Consider the following 24,107-nt stretch of genomic DNA (forward strand, 5'->3'; position numbering starts at 1 on the left):
TTCGGTCCACGGTTTTGCGTCGGTGACTGTTTGTGCCATCGCTTGCACGTACGGACGGAAATACCACTGTATAAAATTGATCTTTTAATCAACTTACTGTTTGTGTTCGAGAGAAGCTCGAGTTATAACCTACAATCGTGTTTTTTTACTGATTTCACTCATTTATTTAGTAAGTTTTAATTTATTTTTTGTAATTAATTATTTTTAAAAATTATGAACTGTAAATGACCTCCATGCTCAGCCAGGCATATGCGACACCTAATTAGAAAATTATTCATTGCGGTCTGAAAGGTTGAAGTCGAGACTGTCTTAATTATAGATTAATGAAATTTCTGGATTTTGTTTTGTACACCTTTTGCTTGATATAATCCCATAAAAAAAGTTTGGTGCAGTCAGGTAGTGGCCAGCGGAAGGTAGAGTTTCTTGATATTAATTTGTTTTAAAATTTTCGTTGGACCTCCGCAATAACCGGTCTGGATCTGATTCGCTCTATATACGGCAATTTTGCTTGCTTGCATTTCCGTTTTGATGTACGAAAACAGGTTTAAGTCATCATGAATTATTCGTTGTAATGACCATCTGCTAACTCCAAGTTGCGCCCATAAGTTGCGAGTCGGAACTCTTGGATTTGCCTGAATTGACTACGCAACAGCCGCGATTGTATCTTGAATACGACATACCGATCTCGATGGTACGGTCTTCTCGTGATATTGGCTCATGCCATTCAATTTTCTCGAGTGTTTTGGGCATGATGAGGCAGCGCAGTTTGTTCCGAAATTGCTAAATTTTGACCAAAGCAATGTCGGATTAGTATCGCTCAGGAGAGAGAAAAACAAAACTGTAATCATGCCTCAACCACCATGTTCACCAGATTTGGCTCCTTGCGACTTTTTCCTATTCCAAAAACTAAAGAAACCAATGAAAGGGAACGTTATGACACTATTGATAAGATCAAGTCAGAATCGAAGAAAGAGCATTCCAGAAGTTCTTCGAGGATTAGAAAAAGCGTTGGCACAAATATATTATATCCATGGGGGCTTAATTTGATGAGGACAAAATAGATATTGATGAATAAATAAGAACTTTTCAAACAAATTCAAAATTCACCTTTTCCTTATAACACACCTCGTATAGTATATACAGTCAAACCTGATTAAGAGAAAACTGGGTAAGCGAGAAAACTCTGAAATCTCAAAAACCTCTATTAGTGAGAAGCAAAAATCTCCATAATGATCGAGATCGTTTTTCTCACTCTGACCTCTATAACTGAGAGCAGTCGGCTGCAAATTTGAGTATGCATTCTCTTTTTAATGAGGAAGTATCTATTTTTTAAGTAGGAAACAATTATTTCGCAATAGGGTTTGGGTAACATGCCTTTCAATTCGAGCAGCAGACCTGCAAACTTTGTCAAAAGCTTGAGACACGTCGAAGAAGGCCGCCATACAACCGTTATTTTTATCCATTGTATTTTCAACGAAATTAAAAATCCGGTGCACCTAGTCAATTGTTAAATGGTGGTCAGGAATTTCAAATTGATGTGCTGGTATGAGGTGTTTACATTCTATTATTGGCTTGAGCCTATTTATGAGTACATTCTCAAAGATTTTAGATAAAGCTGGCAGCAGCGATATGGGCCTATATGAAATAACATCGTGTAATGGTTTACCCGGCTGAGGTATCATTATGACTTCAGATACTTTCCAAAGCGATTAGACGTATCTTAGGCTTAATGCACTGTTTATAATGTTTACGAGTTTCTTTATACAATCCTTTGTTAAATTGCGTAATATTTCTCCGGTTAATAAATCGAACCCAGGTGCTTTTATTAGCTTTGTGTTCCCGATAAGATTTTTTATTTTTTCACTAGTAACAGGAGAATTGCTGATGTGTGGCTCCAACCAACTATTTTCACAGTTAATATATTTTGGATATTTGATTGCACTTAGATTCGCGCGAATATGTGGTATACTATTCCACGCAGTATTTTGCATTATTTTTGTGAAATATTCAATTTTACAGTCCAAATCAACAACCGCCGTTATGTGCTTAAGCTTTCAGTCGACTTTATTCGGTATACGCTTAAATTTAAACCAATTAGTATGTTTATTACATAACGTAGTCATGAAATTATTGGTTTTATACAGAGTTAGTAACACTGGTGAATGGTCAGAGCTGTCTTTAATACTTAAATTAATTTTCGGTAGTTTATTAATTATAAAGAAGTCAAGAAGATCTGGCAATTTCCTACGGTCTATTATAAGTGGGTCTACTTGTAGAAGCAATATTGCATCCAACTGCTTGTATAGCTTTGAGAAGTTCTCGACCTTGGTTGTAGTTAAACGAGATCCCCAATGAGTGTGCTTTTTTTTTTTATAAATTCATACATTTACAGCATTTTATAAATTTAAATTATAAATTCATACATTACATGAATCCGTCCCCGCTGGAGGTGCTACTTAACAATCCGGGTCCGCCAACATCCTGCACATATGCCGACTAGTACCAGGGCCAAATCAAAATGATTGCGTGCGACGACGAGAGATCTGTCGCACTATATAAAGTTGCTATGGCCAAGGTAGGGAAATCCCGGAGTTAAGTACCCAATCATAGTCGCACCAGATTATGCAGCTCATATGAGCCTGAAATCCGAGTCTGCCTATGGAAATTTGTCAAAGCCTTCGAGGACCCTGTAGCGGAATGTGGCGTGGAGACCAAAAAGACCACGATGCAGATTCTGCTGTTACTAACAAAGGAATCCATTGAACCGCTGGTGAAAAATGGCGGGGATATCAGTTATGGATTCACGAAAGTGAGGATCACACCCTACAAGTCGGACGCCGATGCTGCAGACCATCTATGATCCTATGGAGTCCTCGAGCGATGTGGAAAGTTAAGAATAAGGTGAGTGTTCTTCCGGGTTTGAGCTTGCTCCTCAGACTTTCAAACCTTTATACTAAGAGAGAGCTTTAAGCGATTCTCAGGAAGACGCAGATATAACAATAGTTAATGCGTCTTCTACAAATTAATCTCCATCACAGCAAATAGCTTCAGTAGCCCTAATTAACCGCGTGGCAATAGAACAGCCTGAGTTTGTCCTCATTCAGGAGCCATGGGTTAATGGAGGGCGTATTTGCGGATTGATGACACCAAACTACAAGCTCTTTATGGCTAATTGTGAAGGTAAGGTCAGAGCATGTATAATGGCAAACAAAAGCCTTAACGTTTTTATGTTATATCGTTATAGCAACCATGACACAGCAGCTACGCTGGGAAACGAGCGCAAGCAATTACCGGCTGGTGTCCTGTTATATGCCATACGACGAGGAGCATGTGCCTCTCTGCTGGTAAAAGAGTTGGTACAGGATAGCGAGGCATCCAAGTGCATGACTATACTCTATATCTGGGGCAACACAGATGTCAATGATAGAGGTGAGTGTCTCTTTAATTACTTACTACGCACTAAGCTTCTGTTGTGTAATAAAGGTAGTACGCCAACGTTAATCACAAGAAACTGACAAAAAGTGCTAGATATCACACATGTGTCGGAAGAACTGCTTAACAGGGTAACCCAATGGAGAGTTCTCGAAGAACACTCATTTTCGGATCAAAGATATATTAAATGTATAATTGAGGAAATGGCAGATAGAGGCAATAACTTCAGGAATCATCGGAAAGCTGGAACAATGTAAAGCAAGGAGGACCTCGACATCCTCGTTAAACGATCAACGAAATCTTGCCGGCAAGCATTGGAGTTGGCTTGTCCAATAACACGAAGTAAGGGCGAATTAGGGCCCAAGGGGGGCTAGTGCCTCGGATAGCTTATTGGCACTACACAGTAGTTGTTAGACCAATCATGACATATGGTATATTGGTATGGTGGCCAATAATGGAAAAGAAATACGCGGTGACAGCGAAGTCAGGTCTCAGACTGACGGAATCCTCCCAATTAGTAGCCTGCAACAGGGGGTACTAAGATACTTAGTAAGGTCCCGTTTCTACCCACTACCACGGATTTTCGTAATCCAATAGAACTGAAACTAAATTCGGTCCCCAATATTGCCTCCCCTACCAGAGAAGAGTGGGAAAGGGACGAGGTGGACAGAAATGCAGGGATTAGCATCTATACTGATGGGTCCAAACTAGATAATCGATTGGGAGGTGGTATCTTTTCAGCAAAATTAGATATCAAAATCGCCGTCCGGTTACCAGACCACTGCAGTGTCTTCCAAGCGGAGATCACAGCCTTTTTGAGAAAGAAAGCTTTTTTGTTCTGACAAAAAATGTGCTCACAACAAGGAGCATATTTATATATACGGATAGCCAAGCGGCTTTAAAATCACTGAAGTCTCCTATGGTTTCATCAAAGATAGTAAAGATAGTAAAAGAATGTCTTGATCCAACTTGTAAACATTTAATCAGCGAACATGTTATAAATCTAGCTGAGTATCGGTGGAGTCAATCACTGACTTGCTCAACTAGCATGCAAACGTGGCAGGAATGGAACATGAACCGCACAAACCGACTATTAAAATTCAAAAGGAATAGGAAATTCATAGGAACTCTGGTAGGAGTACTAATAGATCATTGTCTTATTGGTAGACATGCCAGGAGGCTAGGTGTACCTTACAATGACTATTGTAGAATGTAAGGCTCTATACAGGAAAAGAATCGCAACTATCGGTCGAAGGTTCCTAGACGACGTATCGGAAGTTGCTCACATAAAACTATTTATACTGATGCAGTTCATCAGAAACACAGGTTGGTTCAGAGAGGAGACAATAGAGTGAGGGAACATTAGTCCCGGTGGTATCACAATGGGCCTCCTATAGGCCTAGGTGCGTCGTCAGACAGCCACTCTACCTACCTACCTACATACCTACATTCACTTAGGTACATACATACATATCTGTTTTTATATTATACCTAGGTGGACTATACAGAGCATGAATATAAAGAGGATATTTGTGCATTTTAACTAAAATTGTTCCTCACAGTGATTAATATCGCGCTCCCTCCTCGTGCTGAGTTTGCCAGTTGTGGATTGTGATATACATAATTCATATTTTTTTAATTTTAAAAATGAATGGTTCGTAAAACGTGTTCGGACAACAGATATATGTATACCAATCTTTCCGTCGTGTTGAATAACTTTTTATTACTTTTGAACAAGAACCATTAGCATTCCATAGCATTATTCTCAAAGAGTTACTGTTCATCAATAATTTGTAGATGGCATTGTATAAGCCTATTTATACAATTTAAGATTTGTACAATAGTAGATGGTACTCAAGATCGTTGAGTCACTGATTTATGGACTTAAATAGTTTCTCTTACTTATTTAGTATATCCAAAATTTGGGACTTTGTATGACCTTGCTTAGCCATTTGCGCAAATGTATCTTTAGAAGCGAAAGGAAGGAATTTTGCTTCACCTGTGTTCACAATAAGTTTGATCATCGGGGCATTGGCATTCTCCTCAATTGAATTGCCATTATTTTTCTCTCTAAGTTTTTGCAGTTTTTTTGCAACGACACAATCACGGTAGAAGGATAAGAATCGCCGCAGTTACAACATTTAATAGGATCTTTTTTAGTTTTGCTGCATTCAGTAATTTGCCCACACAGTTCACAGCCCTCGATGGCTTACCGACTAAATTTTTTGTATGTCCAAAAGCTTGAAAGTTTTTGCACTGAAATTAATTTAGATGCTTAATAGGCTCAACTTTGACAACGGCACTACGAATAGTTTTGATCTGGTGGATTTTCCTACTGCCTTCGGTAGCAACGAATACTGCTAAAAACATCTTCCATGTATGTTTATTAAATGCATTATTATCATTACCTTTATTTGCCTATTATGTTTGCTTTCGTAGCTAAATCAAGGCATTTTGGCACAACTGAAAGGTCTAAAAGTGAGCATAAAGGATCAGTTAACCGTAATTAGTGAGCATAAAGGATCAGTTAACCGTAATTAGTAAGCGCAATAATCTATGGGACAAGTTTTGAACATTTGACGATAATTGGTCTAGCATTTTATATTTACGAGAAATAACTTAACAATATGGTATCACTAAAGGGCAAATTTGCTAAACTGACGTTTAGAAACTTCATAATAAAATTTGCATCTTTTGTGAAATATAAAATGCAGAGGTAAAATAATTGGTGTGCAAAATAAACTCAGTAAAAATATCAAATTTTATCTTCTAAATTTTAATGAATTAAAATTGAAACGGCTTTATAAAATAAAAATACACAATAATGGAACGTTGTTATAATCGCGGTTGTGGGCAAACATTTGACCCTAAAAATAATACCGATGGTGAATATTTGTACAAGAACTTTCTGGAATTCAATAAAAATAAAGAGTTTTTATTAAAAACAATATGTGTTTCCTCCCAGAATCTTGTTGCCATCATCCTGGAGCCCCGTATTTTCATGACGCCTACAAGGGTTGGTCATGTTGCAACAAAAAATCTGTAGATTTTACTGAATTTTTAAGCATTAAAGGATGTACTCTATCGAAGCACTCGAATATCAAACCACCGGAACCTGAAAAGCCAGAAAAGAATGGAGATGATAAGAATGCTTTTGTAGAGGTGCGCACCCCAATTAGAGAAGCAATGCGGCGCCCACCTATTGAAACTCCAATGACTCTAATAAAACCAACAATTGCACAAGCATTAAAAGATGCCATATATTCACTTAAAATGAAAAATGTTAAAACTAATGAAGACAGTGAAGTAACCTCAGGGTAAGATCACATAAAAGTACAACACACAAATTTGCTTCTTGAATATCATAATATAATTATCGTTTACTTATTATTTCAGCGCTGTATCAATTGGTACTGGTTGTAAAAATAAAGGCTGCACTCATTCATATAGTGGTACAGCTACTGATCACTTAGAATGCGTATATCATCCAGGGGTTCCGATTTTTCACGAAGGTATGAAGTATTGGTCATGTTGTCAACGCAAGACAAGTGATTTTTCTGTGTTTATCGCACAAAAGGGCTGTACATCCGGAGAACATAAATGGTTCAAAGAGGTAAGTGCTAATGCTTCAAAGTAAAACTATCTTTCTTAGTACTTTTGTTTTTCTAAGGATGAAGACAAGCAAGTGGTTAATTGCCGTTATGATTGGCATCAGACTCCAACGAACGTTATTGTTTCCATATATGCAAAGAAATATAATTATAAGAGTAGCAAGATAGAAGTAAATCCAATCCGTCTTCACGTGAATCTTGTATTTCCTGAGCAGAATGATGCGAAGTTCGATTTGGAACTAGAATTACGCGGCGTAAATTTTTCGACATTAAATTAATATTATATCTAATAAACAATATAAATTGCAGATCATTGATGTAAATAAAACTAGTGCACACATGTTTGGAACAAAAGTTGAGATAACAATGCCAAAAGCAGAAGCTGGATCATGGCAAAAACTTGATTTTCCTCGAGAAAAACTGCCACCGGTACTGAAGCTAAATGAATCTCAAGGTATTTCCATTACTCAAAGAAAAGATTCAGAATCTGATGATGGATTTAATTTGGATGACATTGAAACTGTAAACACCGGCATTAGGCTCACTGATATTAGTGACAATAAAAGCCATTTGGACTAAGTAATAACATAGCGATCACAAGCAAAAAAAAAAAACAAGTTTCTAAAGTGACTACTTCCTCATAGAAATCATTTCTCTGTTCACTTTATATAGTTTGCGAGAATTTTTCACATAACTTATCTATTTAATAAATGTGTAAGAATTTATAAACATTTCATTTTTTAACTAACAAATATGAGCAAGTATAAAAGTTTTTAACCTATTCATCGGCGCCTGGCACCCAATCCTCATCATCAGAGTCATCGTCATCACCCAGCTCCAAATCGCCAATATCTTGAAATAGCGTTTCATCAATTTTTACATTTTCAATTGAGTCACCAGCTTCAAGTAAAAATTTAATATCAGAATCGTTAAGGGTGGTGTCGCGCATGAATAATTCTTTGCCGGTCAGTTTTTTGCTGTCGTTGTTCTTTTCTCGTTTAGCTGTTATGCCAGTGCTATCTTCGAATTCTACCCTCCATTTAAGAAATGATTCGACAGTTACACGAGTGCCTTCAAATTTTTTTCGCTCAGCTTCTTCTGCCTCTAACAGTTTCCGTGAGCGTTCTTCTTCCTCATGTAATTTGTAGTCATCCCAGCGTTCGTTCAGCCATTCCTGCGCACTACTAACTAATGTAAAAACCATTTCCATGCCTATATTTTCATCAATTGTCTTTTTAAGGTGTTCAAGTAGTTTTTCTTCGTAAAGTTCTTCTATATTAACAGGATCTTCTATTGCTACTTCGGGAGTTGCGTCTGGATAAGTAGGAGTATACGTAAAGACGAGTTTGCACGCCATACCACCTGACTCCTCTTCAGCATTGTACTCCTCAGTGCCGATAGTTATACTGAATTTGTGACTAGGTTCTGTCTCCAATACTGAAATGAAAAACAAATGTGACGATCTGTTGCTTTACAACTCTCTGGTAGACCCATGTACAAACCTTCCATTTCGCTGTAGTATATAGATTCAAGCGCCTCTATTTCATTCGCTTGATCCTCCTTGTAATTTCTACTCATTTTTATTATTTACGTTGGAATCAGACTGAACAATTAACAAACAAAATTGCTTAATATATTCTATTTCTATGTGAACTGACGTTGCAGCTGTTTACTTCGAGGTTAACGTGGAAGGAAACATATTGCCATACCGAGAATAAAGAGATATTTAAAAGCATTAAAATTCGGATACAAACAGATATTCAAAAGCAAAAATATTCATAAATACTCCACTTTTTAAATTCAAATAAATTTAGTTAAACATTGTTCCCCTACTATTGAAATATTTTGCAGATTAGTAAATTTTATTTTGAATATATCTGATGTTATAAATTATATTTATATGGCAACGCCTTTTGAACAAAAAATGCACCGTCTTTTGAAATTCCTTTTCGGCTTCCAGCTGTCAATTTTTGACAGTTTTGAGGTTACGACTTTCCATTGGATTTATCTGCTGAAGAAATTCGCGAGCACTGTGAATTGGTAATTTCTTAAAATATTCCATTAAATAAAAATATGTAACTCTTTTGACATCGTTATACATCAGCCATTATTGAGTTATTGTTGAGAGAGATAATAAACTATCACAAATTTATTTAATATAATTTGCAGAATTTTTGTGGTCGAAAGCCAATTACATAATACGCAATCACAATGTCGCAGGCTCCAGTACGTGTATCGCCTTTAATCAAATTCGGCCGCTGGTCATTGCTCTTAGTCGGCGTTGGTTATGGAGCTTTCCATCAAAACAGATTGTCCAAAAAGGAAGAGAAAGTTCGTGAGATTGAAGCCCAGCAAAAGGTCGTTCGTGATGCCAAATTGTCTGAAGAGAAAAAGCGTGCGGCAGCAGCTGAGGTTCGTGCATTAGAGGAACTGTCCAAACCAACTCCAAAGCATTAAGTTATTCTTTTCAGTAAGATTTATATTTTAGATTGTTTCCACCGCAAACGAAAAGCCGCGATGTAAATAAAACCGAAAACTTGTACATCAATTAAATGTTCGTTTCTCTAGTTTGAAAATATGTGATACTAATACAAATTATCGCTAAATAATACGTGTGATTAAAGTGATTAAATACATTGAACTTTTAAACAAGTGCCATGTATGTTTGGTAGGTCAATATGTGAAATATAAGTTCTTCATCAGGATCAAACCACGAAAACTACCATCCCAATTATAAAACATAGATGTATAATAATAATTTTCTTATTTGAACAGTTATATCAATAAAATCAATAATTATTCATTAATATAAGGGTGCGGGTATGATAGAATTAGACTGCAAGTTGAGGAATGCACTGCGACCTGGTGTCTATTGTGCCCTCTTCTGTTATTATAACACTTCGTTTAACCCAGTCCAATTAAAAAGGCACAGCGTTTGATAAAATCAGTTCTCTACATTCTGGATAAGGATAAGTCGCCAGTTAACCAAAAACAACAATTCGTCAAAACTTAATAATGTCAAAATCAGCTGTTTTGCCTTCTATTAATTTTTCTATATCAACACCATCGTAGAGGGGTAATTGGCTGTTTTATTTATTTTGATTGCTTTCATTCGTTTGGATATGGCAACACTTATTATCTGTCAATATGGAACCTATTTGTTATTGTGTATATAACAAATATTGTGTAAAAATAAAATGTTTATTTAAAACAAATATTAAAATAACTAATATACAACAAATATGTAGAAACATTTTAGTGAAGTGTAAGTGTATAATAAGTGCATAATATAAAAGAAAAAAATAAATATAAATAGAGAAATTGTAAGATAAAATTTGTGAAATTTTCAACTTAAAATGCAAATACCTCGAAAACGATAAGTTCCCGGGGGCAACAATTATATATATTCGTGATCTGGAAAATCTTCTCTATCCAACCATACCCCTCTTAATCCTGAAATCGTGGAATGGTATACTAAAGCCGACCCCTCGGTTTCATTTCAATTAGTTAAATCATGAATCAGAATGTAAAAAAAAGTTTTTGAGTAAAATATTCAATTATATTAAAAAGCATACAAATTCTACAAAATGTAAATAAGAAATTTGTTAGAAAATATAAAAAAAAGTTATTTGACATTAACGATTAAAACATATTTTCGTAAGAAGAAGCACACACTTTAGTATAACAACCAGAGAACGTAAAATATATGTGATATACGTTCTCTGTAACAACCATGGTATGAGATTTTACGATGATAACAACCTTACATGATTGAATCAGGTCCATTGTATAATCCTAGTAGATTTATACAATGATCAGGTCTTCAATTTAGATTATATGTATGTAAATGAAGCGATGTTAAACGAATAATAATAAGGAGTACACATGGTAAATTTATTCGAGCTCTGGCAACTCTCTTACAGGTGTTCAATAACCCGCGTAATTAAATTTGGGTAGTTTGTTTGGTCAATAAGTTTTAGATTTGTTCTGTACAAAGTTTATCTCTGGTGCAAAGTATGTTTTATCATAAGGCATGGCAGGAAGTCCAAAATTAGCTGATTTTCATAAAAAAAGTAGTCCCAATATTTCCAAAAAAGTTAGACATCCTGTACACTATGCAAAACCTGGTCCTTTCACGAAGTCGAAACTTTTTCAAGAATGTCCGGAAGCGGATATCCGTATGCTAAAGGATGCAGCTGCAAAAGTCGTTTTTCAGCCCGGTAAAAAAACTCCTTAATTTTGAAAAATATTATAAATACATTTTACCATTGATTTAGCATCAGCATTACTTCAAGAGCCATTGTTTGCGAAGTGGTCCCACATAACGACAGGCTGCACAGCTATAGATCATTGCTTGCGTGGTGGAATCGTGACGCGTGGCATAACAGAGATTTGTGGTGCATCAGGGGTTGGAAAGACACAATTACTGCTTCAATTATCTCTAACAGTACAACTTCCCACTGAGTTGGGTGGATTGAATAAAGCAGTCGCCTACATTTGTACTGAAGATTCTTTTCCTTCTAAGCGTCTGTTTCAGTTGTCGAAAGTATTTGAAAAGCGTTTTCCTGAAGTTAGTATCAACTATATGGGAAATATTTATATAGAACATGTGTTGGAAGCGGTATGTGATTATTGAATACGAGTATAATTTTTTACTGTAATCATTTACATTTACATTTTATTAACTATTAATCGATGTTTCAGAGTGACCTATTAGAATGTGTTGGTGTGCGTTTAGCAAAGTTAATGGAATCATTTAATATTGGCCTTATTATAATAGACTCAGTGGCAGCAATATTTCGCACCTACAACAACTATATCAAGCGCGCTCGGGACATGCGCAAATTGGCAAATCACTTGTTGCATAACGTTGACAAATACAACTGTGCGGTGATTTGTGTGAACCAAGTAACATACATAAATAAAAATGTTAAATTTTTAACGAAATAATATTTTTGGACTTTAAGGTTGCTACAGTGAGTGATGTGGGAAAAGAAACACCCTGCTTGGGTTTAGCGTGGGCACATTTGGGGCGCACGCGTCTAAAGCTCTCCAAAGTTCCGAAAGAAGTGAAAATCAATGGAGACTTGTTAACAGTGCGTCGATTTGAAATCGTATACTCACCCGAGACACCAAACGAAGTAGCTGAGTTCTTAATTACTGCCGGTGGTGTTGTTGATATACCCATATAGTTATCTAATAGATCTATTTATTCATTATGTTTAATTTTTATTATATTTTTATTGTATTGTGTTTTCGCATAGCTAAGCTTACAATGCTCCTGTTTTGTACATTCAATAAATAGTTAAAGTGTGAATAATGTAATTGATTACATTCATTGTTTGTAAACACGACCAATAAACTGTGTACGCATGTGATAAACGATTTGTTTTTATTGAAATTAACAGCAAATGGACTTGCAAGAATGTATTTGGGCAAGTGCATTTTGTTTATATTTTACTTACTCGTATAATTACTTACATTCGTTCTGACATTAATATACGTGCATTTGAATTTCTTTCGTATACGTTTAGTTGTTCGTTTCACATATTCATTTATCACATTATACCCACATTACGGTAATTTCCGTTTCATCTCACATTCGAAATCTTTATACCCCTCATTCGTTTTTTAATTTGCTTATTTTTTTCCTTGAATTTATGGCAACACTAAAGCAATCATTGCCCGTCCTTAGGTTTCTCCTTATCCTAGTTCAATAATTGCGGATTTGCATACGAAAAGCGAATTTATAATTACAATAAGCATAAGCATTAGTTAAAACTATTAAATAATTCGATTGTTTGTTCAATTGATTTGGTTTTATGCATTTTACTCCTTAATTGTTTAACATCTAAATACATTATTAACAATAATAAACACATATGTATATGTACATGTATATAACTAAAATAGTATACTCTTGCAGTAATTGAGCTTCTTCATATGACTTAATTCAGACACATTTTAAAATTAAATTTCTAGAAATTCCACTTTGTTCAGTTTTTGGCACAGTTCATACTGGAAGATCTCTCCATAAAATATTCTGATATACATTCTCCTTTGTTTTAATTTTTGATATTGTGCATCTCGGTATCTTCCTCCATATGCTCTTTGAATTCGTCCTCATCTACGACTGGTGACTTTTCATCTATTTCTCGCGCTACATCCATCTCCCTATCCAAGTCTGTTTCTTTTATCTCCTTCTCCTCCTCCTCCTCCTCCTCCATTTTTAAAAGTTTCTCAGCTCGTGCCTTTCCTGTTGCGTGTTGCAAGTCAATTTCCTCGCTACTGCTCTTGCGTCGTCTTGCCTCTTCTGTTCTATCGGCATTCATTTTTGAGCCGAGCAGCGCATTCGATATTTTTGATGCTGCCAATTTGCTCTCGAAATCCATGTCGCTGAATTGCAGAGGACTATGATTGGTGGTGGCGCGCAATATGCTTAATTGTAGTTCGCGGTGTTGCGGTGACTCTTCCAATTTTATTTCGAGTTTCTCGGTCTGTTCCAATGGCGCTGCCGGTTCAACGGTCAGCGGTATGGCGTGTTGTCGATGATGAGGAAGCGAGTGCGAGTGGTGAATCCGGTGGGGATGGTGTTGGTAATTATGCTGCGGATGTTGATGAGCACTTTCTGTGCTATTGTTGCTGCTCGCTTTATCCCTGCCACTCACCATTGTTGGTTTAGTACTGTTCGCGCCGCCTCCATTGATCAGGACCGAACTATTGCTGTTGACAGACGGCGTCGTAGGATTCTTTGTGGTTTTTTCCAGCAACGCACTCAGCTGTTTCTTTATTTTTGTCGTTTGTTTCGCAGATAATTTGGCGCTCATTTCAGTCGTGGCAGTGGAACGACCCTTTTCGGTGCTACCGTTTGCGGAGTTATTGTTTTGGACATTGTTGTTGTGGTGGTGGTTTTGTGATTTTTTGCTTGCTGTTTCCGCTGCTTGTGTGGTAGTGGTGCTAGTGGAGCTCGTTGTGGCAGCACTGTTCGACGTTTTGCTGTTATCACTTGAATTTTTAGAAGTATTTGTGGTTTTGTGTTCGGCAACTTCCGAGTTTGTGATGTTATCCTGTTTCTTCCACTTGGTTCGACGGTTCTGAAACCAGATTTTTACCTGAAATAAGAAATAATATAAATAAGAATATTTATCATCAAATTCAAATTTAACTTAAGGCTACTGATGGGTTCATCCTTGCCCTGATCAACTGGTTTTATGTCTGTAGGCAACAACCGTCTTAGATTATTTGGTCTACAGAACAATTAACCTATAGATTTCTGAAAAAACACCTATTTCGAGAGCAATCACAAATGATTCAAAACGGCAGACTTTCTCAATTGCTGGTTTCATTAGGTATTATGTTTCGTCATTGGTTTTTGGACCACGCTTTAAATATGTAGAGTTGTAAATAAATCAGAGATCTGATTCTAGTAACTTCATTAACAAAATAATCTAGAAAATGTCAATTAATTCAAAAATAAATTCGAAAAAATGTTCAGATGTGTCTGTATACCTTTTGCCATTCTGAGTCAATTAATGCTAATTAATAAATATCTATCCCGAATCCAATATTAACCTATAAATCATTGGTTAACTTTTCTTCAAGTTTACAAGTCAATTTGACATCTACGACCAATGGTTTGATGACAATCTGCTGCAATTACCATAACCTCATTGCTGAAAGTTTAATCACTCGGAAAATGTTTAATATCGCTGTCAAAGCAATGGTTTTGAGGTCATAATTTGTTTGGCTAGTTTGAATTCATCATACATACAAGAACATATGTACTTATGTAAAATAGGAGTAGATAAATATGTTTTCATTTCAGTGTTTCGTTCACATTCTTATCTATTGTGGCTTCGTTTTGTGTGCGTTAAATAAATTAGAATTAAGTTTTCTACGCTACGTTGATGTTTATTAATAACTCATCATCATTTTTATTTTATGCCAAAGCAATTTGTGCTGCCTGCTTGTCCTGTGGTTAGGAAACGGTACTTAGTGCCAATGAAATGCCAAATAATGAAATCTTTTGGCTCATCAAAAGCTCTTAGCCAGATATTGATTGTATTTTGCTTTCTAGCATTTAAGTATGTTCTTTACCTATAACACACACACTCATATATAATACGTACATACGCACTCGCATATCCCCCTAGTTAAATAAATAGCTGAACGGTTGATGAATTGGAATTGTTCGATGGTGTGAGCGATTGATGAAGATGGATTATGAGTGTTTCTCGTTGATTTCGTAATTTAACTGTCGGAAAGCACTTGTAGGTGGCTTTGTTTGTGGAGATTATTGTAAATTTAATTTAACTTTGCTTAATTTGGTTTTTTTTTTGTATTATTAGATGAAATAATGAGTAATTTTCTAATTTCCTGTGAAATCGGAAAATAACTATGTAAATACATATCGCTCATTTACATGAATAGTGGCATAACTCAATAAAATCGATTTTTCAGGAGAGCAGTTTAAAGTTTTTAATTATCTCTTATTTAGCAAACATAGAAAAACACCATAAGTAGTTTCATGTAATATTTAAATTAAATACCGAGCATAAATGGACTAAAATGGGTGTACTAAAGCTTTTTCTTGTGCATACCCGTTTTCCACTTTGATATATGACGTTATTTGTGAAAAATATAAAGAAATTTCGCTGTCATAAGTTAAATGTGTTAATATTGCTAAGAAAAAAAGCCAATCGCTGTATGTAAGAACGTTTTACTTTTATGTTGTTTTCACTAAAAATATAATTCAATTAAATGCATTGCAATAAAACATAAGAAAATTATTTGTTCTCTTAATAGAACCGCGGAATAGGTTCTTTTTAATTAATACATTTATATCTTTTATTATTTACAATCCCAATTTTAAAGTGGTAAGCTTTGCTTAAGTCAACTATTCTATATTGCTTTTTCTTAGACTTAATTATAATTGCTTCCCTAAATTGTTCCTTAGTGTAAAATGTTTTAAAAGAACAGAGCTAGGTGAATCCCGTTGAACTTGTGGGATTTTCACTACAGACAGCTTAATTTGTCCCATATTGAAAGGACTCATGTCATACAGTAATATTTTGAGGTCAAAAAAATCTTCTTAGGATATTTCCTTCACAAGAAATGGATGACCAGTTATCTTTGCTGATCTAATTAATATAACGAATGATTCAGTGGTGTAAATTGGAGAACTTTTAATCATTCTTTTAGCTGCTACCTCTATTTTTATTTTACATTTATTTGTAGTAGAATTTAAATAATCTAAAAGTGCCATAAGCTAGCTAAAAATGGAGAACTATGTAAAACAGCGTACAAACTTACATACATATACTAGGTGTGTAGATATTGTAGATTCACAGTTTTGAGTTAACTCTGCACTAGATAGCAAAATTTCTATAAGAGGTGCGTGTAACTTTTAAATACCCGAAAGTACATCGTGAGTTCTGAGGTAGCTTAAAACATATGGGAACTTTTAGAGTCGGACTATAAGAACACGCCACAATCGGTCTAAAAATTGGCGACAATCGATTCTTGTTTTTGGCTTAAAGTACACTTAAGGTTCTTAAAAGCCTATTTCAATTGGTCGAATAGTGAAAAAAAAAATTCCTTTCCCATTCATTGTAGAATCGTAGCGTTTCGGTCAGTCAGGTGCTAAGGTCCAACTTTAAACGTACTTTTGTCGAAACTGAATTTTCTACTAAGATTTCCGCCAAAAATTTAATATAAAAAAAAACAGACATTTTATTAAAATTTGATGTTTTACTGATAACATGCATACATATGTACGTATTTTACTAGCAAATTTTACGTATATTAAGATTTCGTTTCTTTTTTTGTCAGATTTCAAGAGAATCACTGTCGCTAGTAGAGGCTCTCTAGAAAAAAGTTATTTTAAAATTTGCTCATCAGCCGCCATTTTGTATCATAATGTCAACATAAGAATATTTGCATACATTTAAATACAATAGATGTTTAATAAAACATGAAAGAGAGAAATTCGAATCCCCTTTTCTTAATCCCAGAATAAATCGACCTTTTGTGGGTTCTAGACTGGCCTCATTCCTTTAGAAGAAGATATCGATTTCTAAATAGATTTCGAGAACGAAAAGAGGAGGTATACCAAATATGTGCCAAAAATCGTAATTTAAATACAGTTGCTTATATTTGAACACCCTGTCTCTGCAATAAATGTGGACGCATATTCCCTTTTGTAGTTAATCGTATAAATGCTCATACAATTATATACTATTTGTTTCATAAGCCTGTACTTGTTGTGCTGCTGGTGTTTATGAATGTATGTTTATGAAAATTCAAACATTTTTTTCAATTGCCAATAAAAATGTGGAATGTGCGTCATCGTAAATAAGAAGATTCGAGTAGCAGTCTAATTTTTGTGAGTCTATAGGCGCATTCTGTGCGGTCTAATTGTAGGAATTTTGTGATTCCTTCGTTTCAATTTAGATGCATATGTATGTGTGTATGTATGTATGAATGTATGTATGTAGGAGCACCACACAAAAATAATTGAGTTAATTACATGTGGCATGCAGCACATATTCTTTGATTTTAACGATAAACAAATCAAAATAGCGAAGTATTAATAAAATAATAGTTATTGATGATTAGGATATTGTATATACACATATGTTAGGGTGGAGCGAAAAAAAAATTTTTATTTTGTTTAGCCGGGGTAAACTCTGTAGATTATAAGAAAAGAAAATTTTTGGAATTTCTAGAAGCTGTGGAGAGTAATCTTTCTGGCAAATCTTAAATGATCACATGTTTTCCTTAAGCGTTAAAATAAATTTTGAGTCAAAAACCGTCAAATTCAATATATAATATTTTATATAAACGTGAAGAGTCTAAGCCAAAACTTATTTTTTTTTGTCCAAAAAAAATTTTAACTCGAAATTTACTTTAAAACTGAGTGCGTCGCCTCTAGGTGTTAAAAGATTTTTTTTTTGTCCAAAAATTTCCTTTTTTATTATTTACAGATTTTACCCCTAGACTAAGCAAAAAAAAATTTTTTCGCTCCACTCTAATGTATATATACATAAAAATGTGGTTCAGTGTAATTTCATAGGTACTACAAATATACACACATAGGATTTTTTTTAAATTCGATTTTGTTATTCATCATGGTTGACATCAATAGGCCTATTCTAGTAATCTTCAAACTTTTTATAGTACGATTGGTCATGTGCTTTAAAATAGGCTTCAGTCTCGACAAATCATTTCCAGCGATTAGGGAAATGTCGTTGGGGGTTTGATCTTGAGAATATGTTGGATGCAATTCGGAGCCCAATTCATGAAATTCTGCGATTGTTTTCGTTGATTTGTGTGTGGAGCCACAAATTGGTCTATTGTCCGGATTTCCCATAGCGAATTTTTCCGTGTCTTCTTTTATTTCCGGTGTTTATATGGCCTGTACGAAATTTTTTAAATCACTCACGATGTACATACATGCATACATACAATATACATATATATGTATATGCAATAAAACATTGTATTTCTTCTCATAGAAATGAGACGAAAGCCTGAAATACACTGGCGAACACAATGAGCCTTTTGATGGCTATATTATATACATATGTATACATGTACATACATACATATATGGTCGAATTTTCTGGTAATTAGTTCTAACGTTGGAGGCAATATGCCTTATAACGTTCAAGGGTTCAAATAATTATCGTTTAATGGTGGTCGCCTATTTGTATTGTTTATAGTTTGAAATATAACCTAAAAAAATGTACCCATTGCGGGGTAAAAAACATAACAACAAATCATAAATTAGACTAACGGATTTTATTGGGTATTTAGCGCCAATTTAAATATATTCATTACCAATTTGTAAGGGTGTGTGTGTCAGGCACGTGGTCGCCCTGTTTTGGCAAGAGAACTTTCATAAAAATTCTAAATTATAATTTAGTGCTACTCAACACGCCTGTATGTATTAGTCACAGCCATACGAAAATATTTGAAATTGAATGGGTGAAAATATTTGTTATGTGACATTTTACACTTTCTGCTTTATTTATGCGTCAAGTGTGTTGGTTTATTTGTTCTTGTTTATAATTTATTTATATACACCATATATTGTCATCAGTTAAGAGCAGAGCAACCACACAAAATTATTTATAAGCATTTATGTATATAGTCATACACAAATTATACCACAAATATATGTATGGACGTACATATATGAAATAATATTTAAAATCTCCATACACATACACATACACATATACATATGCATGGAAAGCAATATCTTTTCGCAGAGCTGCATTCGGGCGAGTGGCAATTTAAATGCCAATAAATCATCATAATAATTCCTCGGCTCTCTACAAAATGGGGATTTATTTTTGGGTTCATTAAAAATTTACAATACTTAGTCAGCGGGGGCATATAAATGCATGAGTATGTGTATGCGTGTGGGTGTGTATTCAACTGCGCTGCGTTGGTGGAGGAAAGCGTTTTTACCTTTTTCGATGCCCCTCTTTTTGCTGTTTTAGCAGTAGTTGTGGCTGCTGATGTCCCATGCTCTGTGGTCGCACATTAACTTAAGAGTATAAGCATGTTTTTAAATACTGGAATACAGTTATTTCTATCATAAATACATATTTAGTACGTCATAATCATCAAATGCGCATAATTAATGGGATATTTTTGTAGTTTTCAAACAGCGATAAAATGCATGGATTTAGACGTTAAAGCAAGCAATTTGTGATATTTGAGAAAAAGGTGTAAGTAGACAATTCGACGTTTTGAAATGTTTCATGGTTTTTTATAATTGTAATTATAGAATCCTTTTTATTTACTCAAGTTTAGAAAAGTTGAATCTATATACCATACATATATTTTATACCATCAGAAAGTAGAAATTTCAGCAAACATAAAATCTACTTTTAACAAAAAATCGGATATTTTGACGTGAGCAAAATTGAAAATTTAATATTATTCCGATTTTGAGTCAAAATAAGATTTCTTCCTAAATATTTAAAAAAAAAATACTGTGCATTTGAAGGAATTTGTTTTTGTATAAGATAAAAATATAAAACCCAAAAACTTGGATGTTTGAATTTTTCTCATAAATTTTTAGGTTATGTGAAAAAGGTGTCAATACAAAAGTTGTAGATCTTTTCATTACCTATAACTTTCTTCTTTGGGATTCGTAGTTTTGTTGAAAATCGACATAAAACGTTTTAACCCTTAACGTTTTAGCCCTAACGTTTTAACCCTAACGTTTCAACCACGCTCCACTCCTTCCACTTCTCGACTTAAGATCGCACGTAAATTATTTTTCCTTTAACTTTTGTTATTTTATCTTAAGTTTCTAATAAGTTTCAACGTGCTATGAATTTCTTTCACTTTTTGCCATTTTTAAAGGCTACTGCACTAGTCTATATATATATTACATAATATATGAAAAAAATTTAATTAATATTATTATTATATATATTAATCTTTGTTTAGAGAAAAAATCCTGTAGGGGGTTCTTTAGTTTTGGCCAATACTGTATGTAATATTTGTACATATTGTACATTGGCACTTTAGCGTATATATATATTTATAGTTACGTACAATGCACGTTGTACATACAAATCTATGAACATATAAATTAAATTATATAATTGTTATTACTAGGTACCAATTTCCTGTTGTTATTATGATAAAGAATTCTGTCATTTCTGCGCATATCCTGCCTGTTGATTTATATGTGCATGTAAATATAAATAATATCTCAGAACTTACGTCCACGGCAAAGCAGCAGTAGTAGCAATAATTGAACATTTACCACAAATTGCACTGCTTTAAAACACAAATGGCCACAATACAGGCAAAAATAAAAATAAATTCCCTTGCGGTAACAGTGAATAAATCAAATTAACTGATTTATTATGGCTACAGAGTGGGTGAAGACAAACAAAGTAATTAAAAATAAAATTCAGCTCAAAAAGAAATGTTGATAAACTTTATTAGGGCCACAAAATTGCAGCTCACTTGAATCAGTTGAAGGAAATCTCGGTGTCTAAAATATTGGTGTCAGTGTGCATTAATAGTTGTTGGCTGCCCTGCTGAATGTAACGCCCACTCAGGGGCGAATGAAAATTACCGCTACGGCTGACATGAAGAAAAGCAGACAGAAGAAATTGAAGGTGCAGTATCGTTGCCACACACACCCTGTGCGGATCGCGACAATTGCGGTTGCAAAGAGCTCCACAACAACAGCTCATAAGGGAAGCAGCAGCAGGGGCTTATATTATGGGGGATATTCGGGGCTTTTCCTCAACAATTTTCGCAGATGCAATTGTTGACGCATATTTTATATGATTTTTATGATGGCGACAACCAGACGGCATAGCCACGCTAGCCCCTTGCCACGCGAAAATGTTCAGGTAATTATGCGAAAAGGCGCTGAATGCCGAGGATTCGCGGTGCTTTCACTCTAGAATTTTGCTGTCCGTTGTTTATGTGACAGCCGCTATTGATTTATTCCCAACGCGAGCGTTTTACACCACGCAACTTTTATTTTACGTCTTTCTTGGCCGTGGAAAGATTTTTCTGCTTCCAATTCCATTTATATGCTGTATTACTTCTTTTGCAACGGCCAATTGCCTTCTCCTCTCAATTGCTTGTCGCAGCGGCAAAATGCGGCAGGTTATTTCATATTTTGCTCTCGTAAATGCTTAAGGCCCCCTCATAATGTTAGCATAATGCGTGTGCGTGTGTTTGTCGCTATGCGGCCACTTGACTTTTGGCTTTAACGATGCGTGCTCGTCTCATTTTGCGCCTGAGCGCTGTAATGTTGCAAGAACTTTTGAACTGCTTTTACCTTGTTTTTGTTTTATGTTTTGCAATAGAGCAGATCGGTTTAGTGTTTTTCCGAAAATGTCTACCCAGTTGCGTAATGCTTATATTTTAATTTCATGTTTGAACTGTTTTGAAAATCGTAATTTAATTTCTGCATCCTTGTAAAAGTCGAAAAATTTCAATTTAATTTCAAAACAAACTAATTTAATGTTTTTGTGCATTCGTGTGTAGGAGGAGCGGTGCAAGTTGGAGAGGGCACTTATAATTAACTTTCAAGCACAATGCATCTGCATACTTGCTTATGTACATACAGTTGCATATTTACCTACGTCTGCACACACATAGCAACATTTGCTCCCACAAACGCAAACACACACATACAGATTTTGTATGAGCATTTATCCGCTCGCGCTTATTATTAGAGCCGCAACATTGTCGGCACTTGCCAGAATTTCGCGATTTATTGTGGCCAGTTGTACTTTCTAATAGTACCGTTCCCTATACAGCCACGAATATACATGTATGTAGGTATATATGTTTAGCAAGCACATTAAGGTGATACGAATATTTCTTGTAGTAAATTTTTAGCAATTATACAATATAACTTCATATTTTATACTATGACTCATTATATCCAGAACCGGGTATATTAAGTTTGCCACGATGTTTGTAATACCCAAAAGGAACGTCGGAGATCCTATAAAGCATGTATGTATATAGTAGATCAGCGTAACGAGCTTAGCGATTTAGTCATGTCCGTCTGTCTGTCCGAACGTTTGTATACTCGCGAACTAGTCCCTCAGTTATTCAGATATTGATCTAAAAGATTAACGTTTTTTCTTGCTTTAGCTAAGATCAGCCAAAATTAAAACAAACGCACTGAGTTTCTCTTTGAGAAATTTATGAAATGAGAAAAACTGATGATGCGGCTTATCAATGTAGATAATATGTCTATTAGGTCATTATATCTTTTATTAATATGATGCAGTGTCACAAGAAAATGAGATATCTCATAAAAATATATTTCAATAACCGAAGACTTAATTTAAAATTAATAAGGTACTAGCATACAGGGTTGCGATTTTTTCAATTAGAAATTTAAGGACGAAAAATAAGATTTTTCCGAACACTTTGGATTTAAAATTACATTTTTATTTTTTAATTCCGATGTTGGGATTAAAATTGAATATGAAACATTTTATTTTTTTAATTTGAATGTGTAAGTTTACCGACCAGTGCTCTAGAGTATTGAAGATGATCGATTTGTGCGAGCTCTAGTTTAAAAGATGTAGTAGAACACGAAGTACGCAAACACAATCAAATTTTAATTTAATCTTAATTATATACTCAAGATTAAAAATTTTTAAATATTATTTCCCAATACATTATTTGAGCCACAAATATAATTTCAGCCCGGTTTGTGGGAATAAAAACTTTTTTTTATATTTAAGTCCCGTATTTGGGATTAAATTTTTTTAAAAATATTTTTTAATCCCGTATTTGGGATAAACTTGTTTTTTGTAATTTTTCAACCCTGTATTTGGGATTACAGAACAAAAATGTTTCATTACAAACTCAAATGCTAATTCATTTGTTTTTTAATGCATTACTTGCAACTTTAATAGCATATTTATTAATCCGTGGGTTGAGAACAGAGAGGAACGATTGAACAATGACATGAATATTCTAAAAAACTATATAATAGCAATGAGTTTGTTTCATTAGTTATAAATTGCCAATATTAGTTACAAAAGGTTTGTCAATGCATTTCATATTATCCATCTTCAATCCTTCACTTCTTTGTTAGCTATGCTGGATCGTTGCTCGCTTGTTAAATAAAAACACTGTGTTCTGCATTTGAACTAAGTATGAGAGAGTGTCTGATTAATATTGATTATGTCAGTCTCTTTGATTTGTTACATTTGTTTGTTCAATTCGTCTGTTTACTAATATAATTGTATTCTTCGGCCGCTGTTTTCTATACCAAGAGAATATGGACTTTAAAACTTTTCCATAAGGACACCCTTAAGCTCATGTAAGCACTATAAAATATAGTAATATTTATGTTTTCCTGTTGTTGTTTCACATTAGCGTGTTTGTTTATATGCTTTCGTATATACCACAATAATAAAGCCATAAATGACAGTGAGTACTTAGTGCTGACAATAAAATGGCATTTGCAAGTTGCTCATGAAAAGTTATTAGCTCAAAGCTAACAAAAATATTTTAATTTCGAAAGTACGACAACAAGCTCCG

At 34.6% G+C, this 24,107-nt stretch overlaps 5 protein-coding genes and 1 long non-coding RNA gene across 7 annotated transcripts in view; 4 read left to right on the forward strand and 2 right to left on the reverse strand.

The window, feature by feature from the left end:
* Positions 1 to 2,357: 2,357 nt before the first annotated feature.
* Positions 2,358 to 5,199, forward strand: LOC138855718 (uncharacterized). Its single transcript, XR_011394792.1, has 3 exons — positions 2,358 to 2,901; positions 3,039 to 3,180; positions 3,245 to 5,199. It is a non-coding gene; the product is annotated as an uncharacterized lncRNA (long non-coding RNA).
* A 910-nt stretch (positions 5,200 to 6,109) lies between these two features.
* mora (CHORD-like protein) lies at positions 6,110 to 7,772 on the forward strand. Its single transcript, XM_014236555.3, has 5 exons — positions 6,110 to 6,317; positions 6,398 to 6,749; positions 6,829 to 7,045; positions 7,103 to 7,297; positions 7,353 to 7,772. Exons 1-5 carry the CDS (start codon positions 6,257 to 6,259, stop codon positions 7,620 to 7,622), a joined length of 1,095 nt encoding a protein of 364 aa, XP_014092030.2. The 5' UTR covers positions 6,110 to 6,256; the 3' UTR covers positions 7,623 to 7,772.
* Positions 7,707 to 8,732, reverse strand: LOC106618707 (RWD domain-containing protein 1). Its single transcript, XM_014236556.3, has 2 exons — positions 8,546 to 8,732; positions 7,707 to 8,480 (listed from the first exon to the last, which is right to left on the reverse strand). The coding sequence occupies exons 1-2, from the start codon at positions 8,619 to 8,621 to the stop codon at positions 7,822 to 7,824; spliced, it is 735 nt and encodes a 244-aa protein (XP_014092031.2). The 5' UTR covers positions 8,622 to 8,732; the 3' UTR covers positions 7,707 to 7,821.
* A 235-nt stretch (positions 8,733 to 8,967) lies between these two features.
* On the forward strand, positions 8,968 to 9,596 carry ATPsynE (ATP synthase, subunit E). Of its 2 annotated transcripts, none has more exons than XM_014236538.3 (2): positions 8,968 to 9,083; positions 9,213 to 9,596. In XM_014236538.3, exon 2 carries the CDS (start codon positions 9,255 to 9,257, stop codon positions 9,498 to 9,500), a length of 246 nt encoding a protein of 81 aa, XP_014092013.2. In that variant the 5' UTR covers positions 8,968 to 9,083; positions 9,213 to 9,254; the 3' UTR covers positions 9,501 to 9,596. The 2 variants fall into 2 exon arrangements, with proteins under 2 accessions (XP_014092013.2, XP_036234260.2); XM_036378367.2 differs by lacking the exon at positions 8,968 to 9,083 and adding an exon at positions 9,133 to 9,157.
* Positions 9,597 to 10,179: 583 nt separating this feature from the next.
* spn-B (spindle B) lies at positions 10,180 to 12,425 on the forward strand. The gene is made up of 5 exons (XM_014236534.3): positions 10,180 to 10,308; positions 10,967 to 11,263; positions 11,321 to 11,664; positions 11,748 to 11,951; positions 12,011 to 12,425. The coding sequence occupies exons 2-5, from the start codon at positions 11,077 to 11,079 to the stop codon at positions 12,233 to 12,235; spliced, it is 960 nt and encodes a 319-aa protein (XP_014092009.2). The 5' UTR covers positions 10,180 to 10,308; positions 10,967 to 11,076; the 3' UTR covers positions 12,236 to 12,425.
* The window catches only part of NK7.1, a 106,061-nt gene continuing 94,370 nt past the window's right edge, over positions 12,417 to 24,107 (reverse strand). The window contains exon 5 of the mRNA XM_036378365.2: positions 12,417 to 14,155. Within this exon, the coding sequence (XP_036234258.2) occupies positions 13,109 to 14,155 (1,047 nt within the window). The 3' untranslated portion in view covers positions 12,417 to 13,108. The remainder of the gene's footprint in view (positions 14,156 to 24,107) is intronic.

The sequence above is a fragment of the Bactrocera oleae genome, chromosome 2 (genome assembly GCF_042242935.1).
Source record: "Bactrocera oleae isolate idBacOlea1 chromosome 2, idBacOlea1, whole genome shotgun sequence".
In the NCBI taxonomy this organism is placed as follows: Eukaryota; Metazoa; Arthropoda; class Insecta; order Diptera; family Tephritidae; genus Bactrocera; species Bactrocera oleae.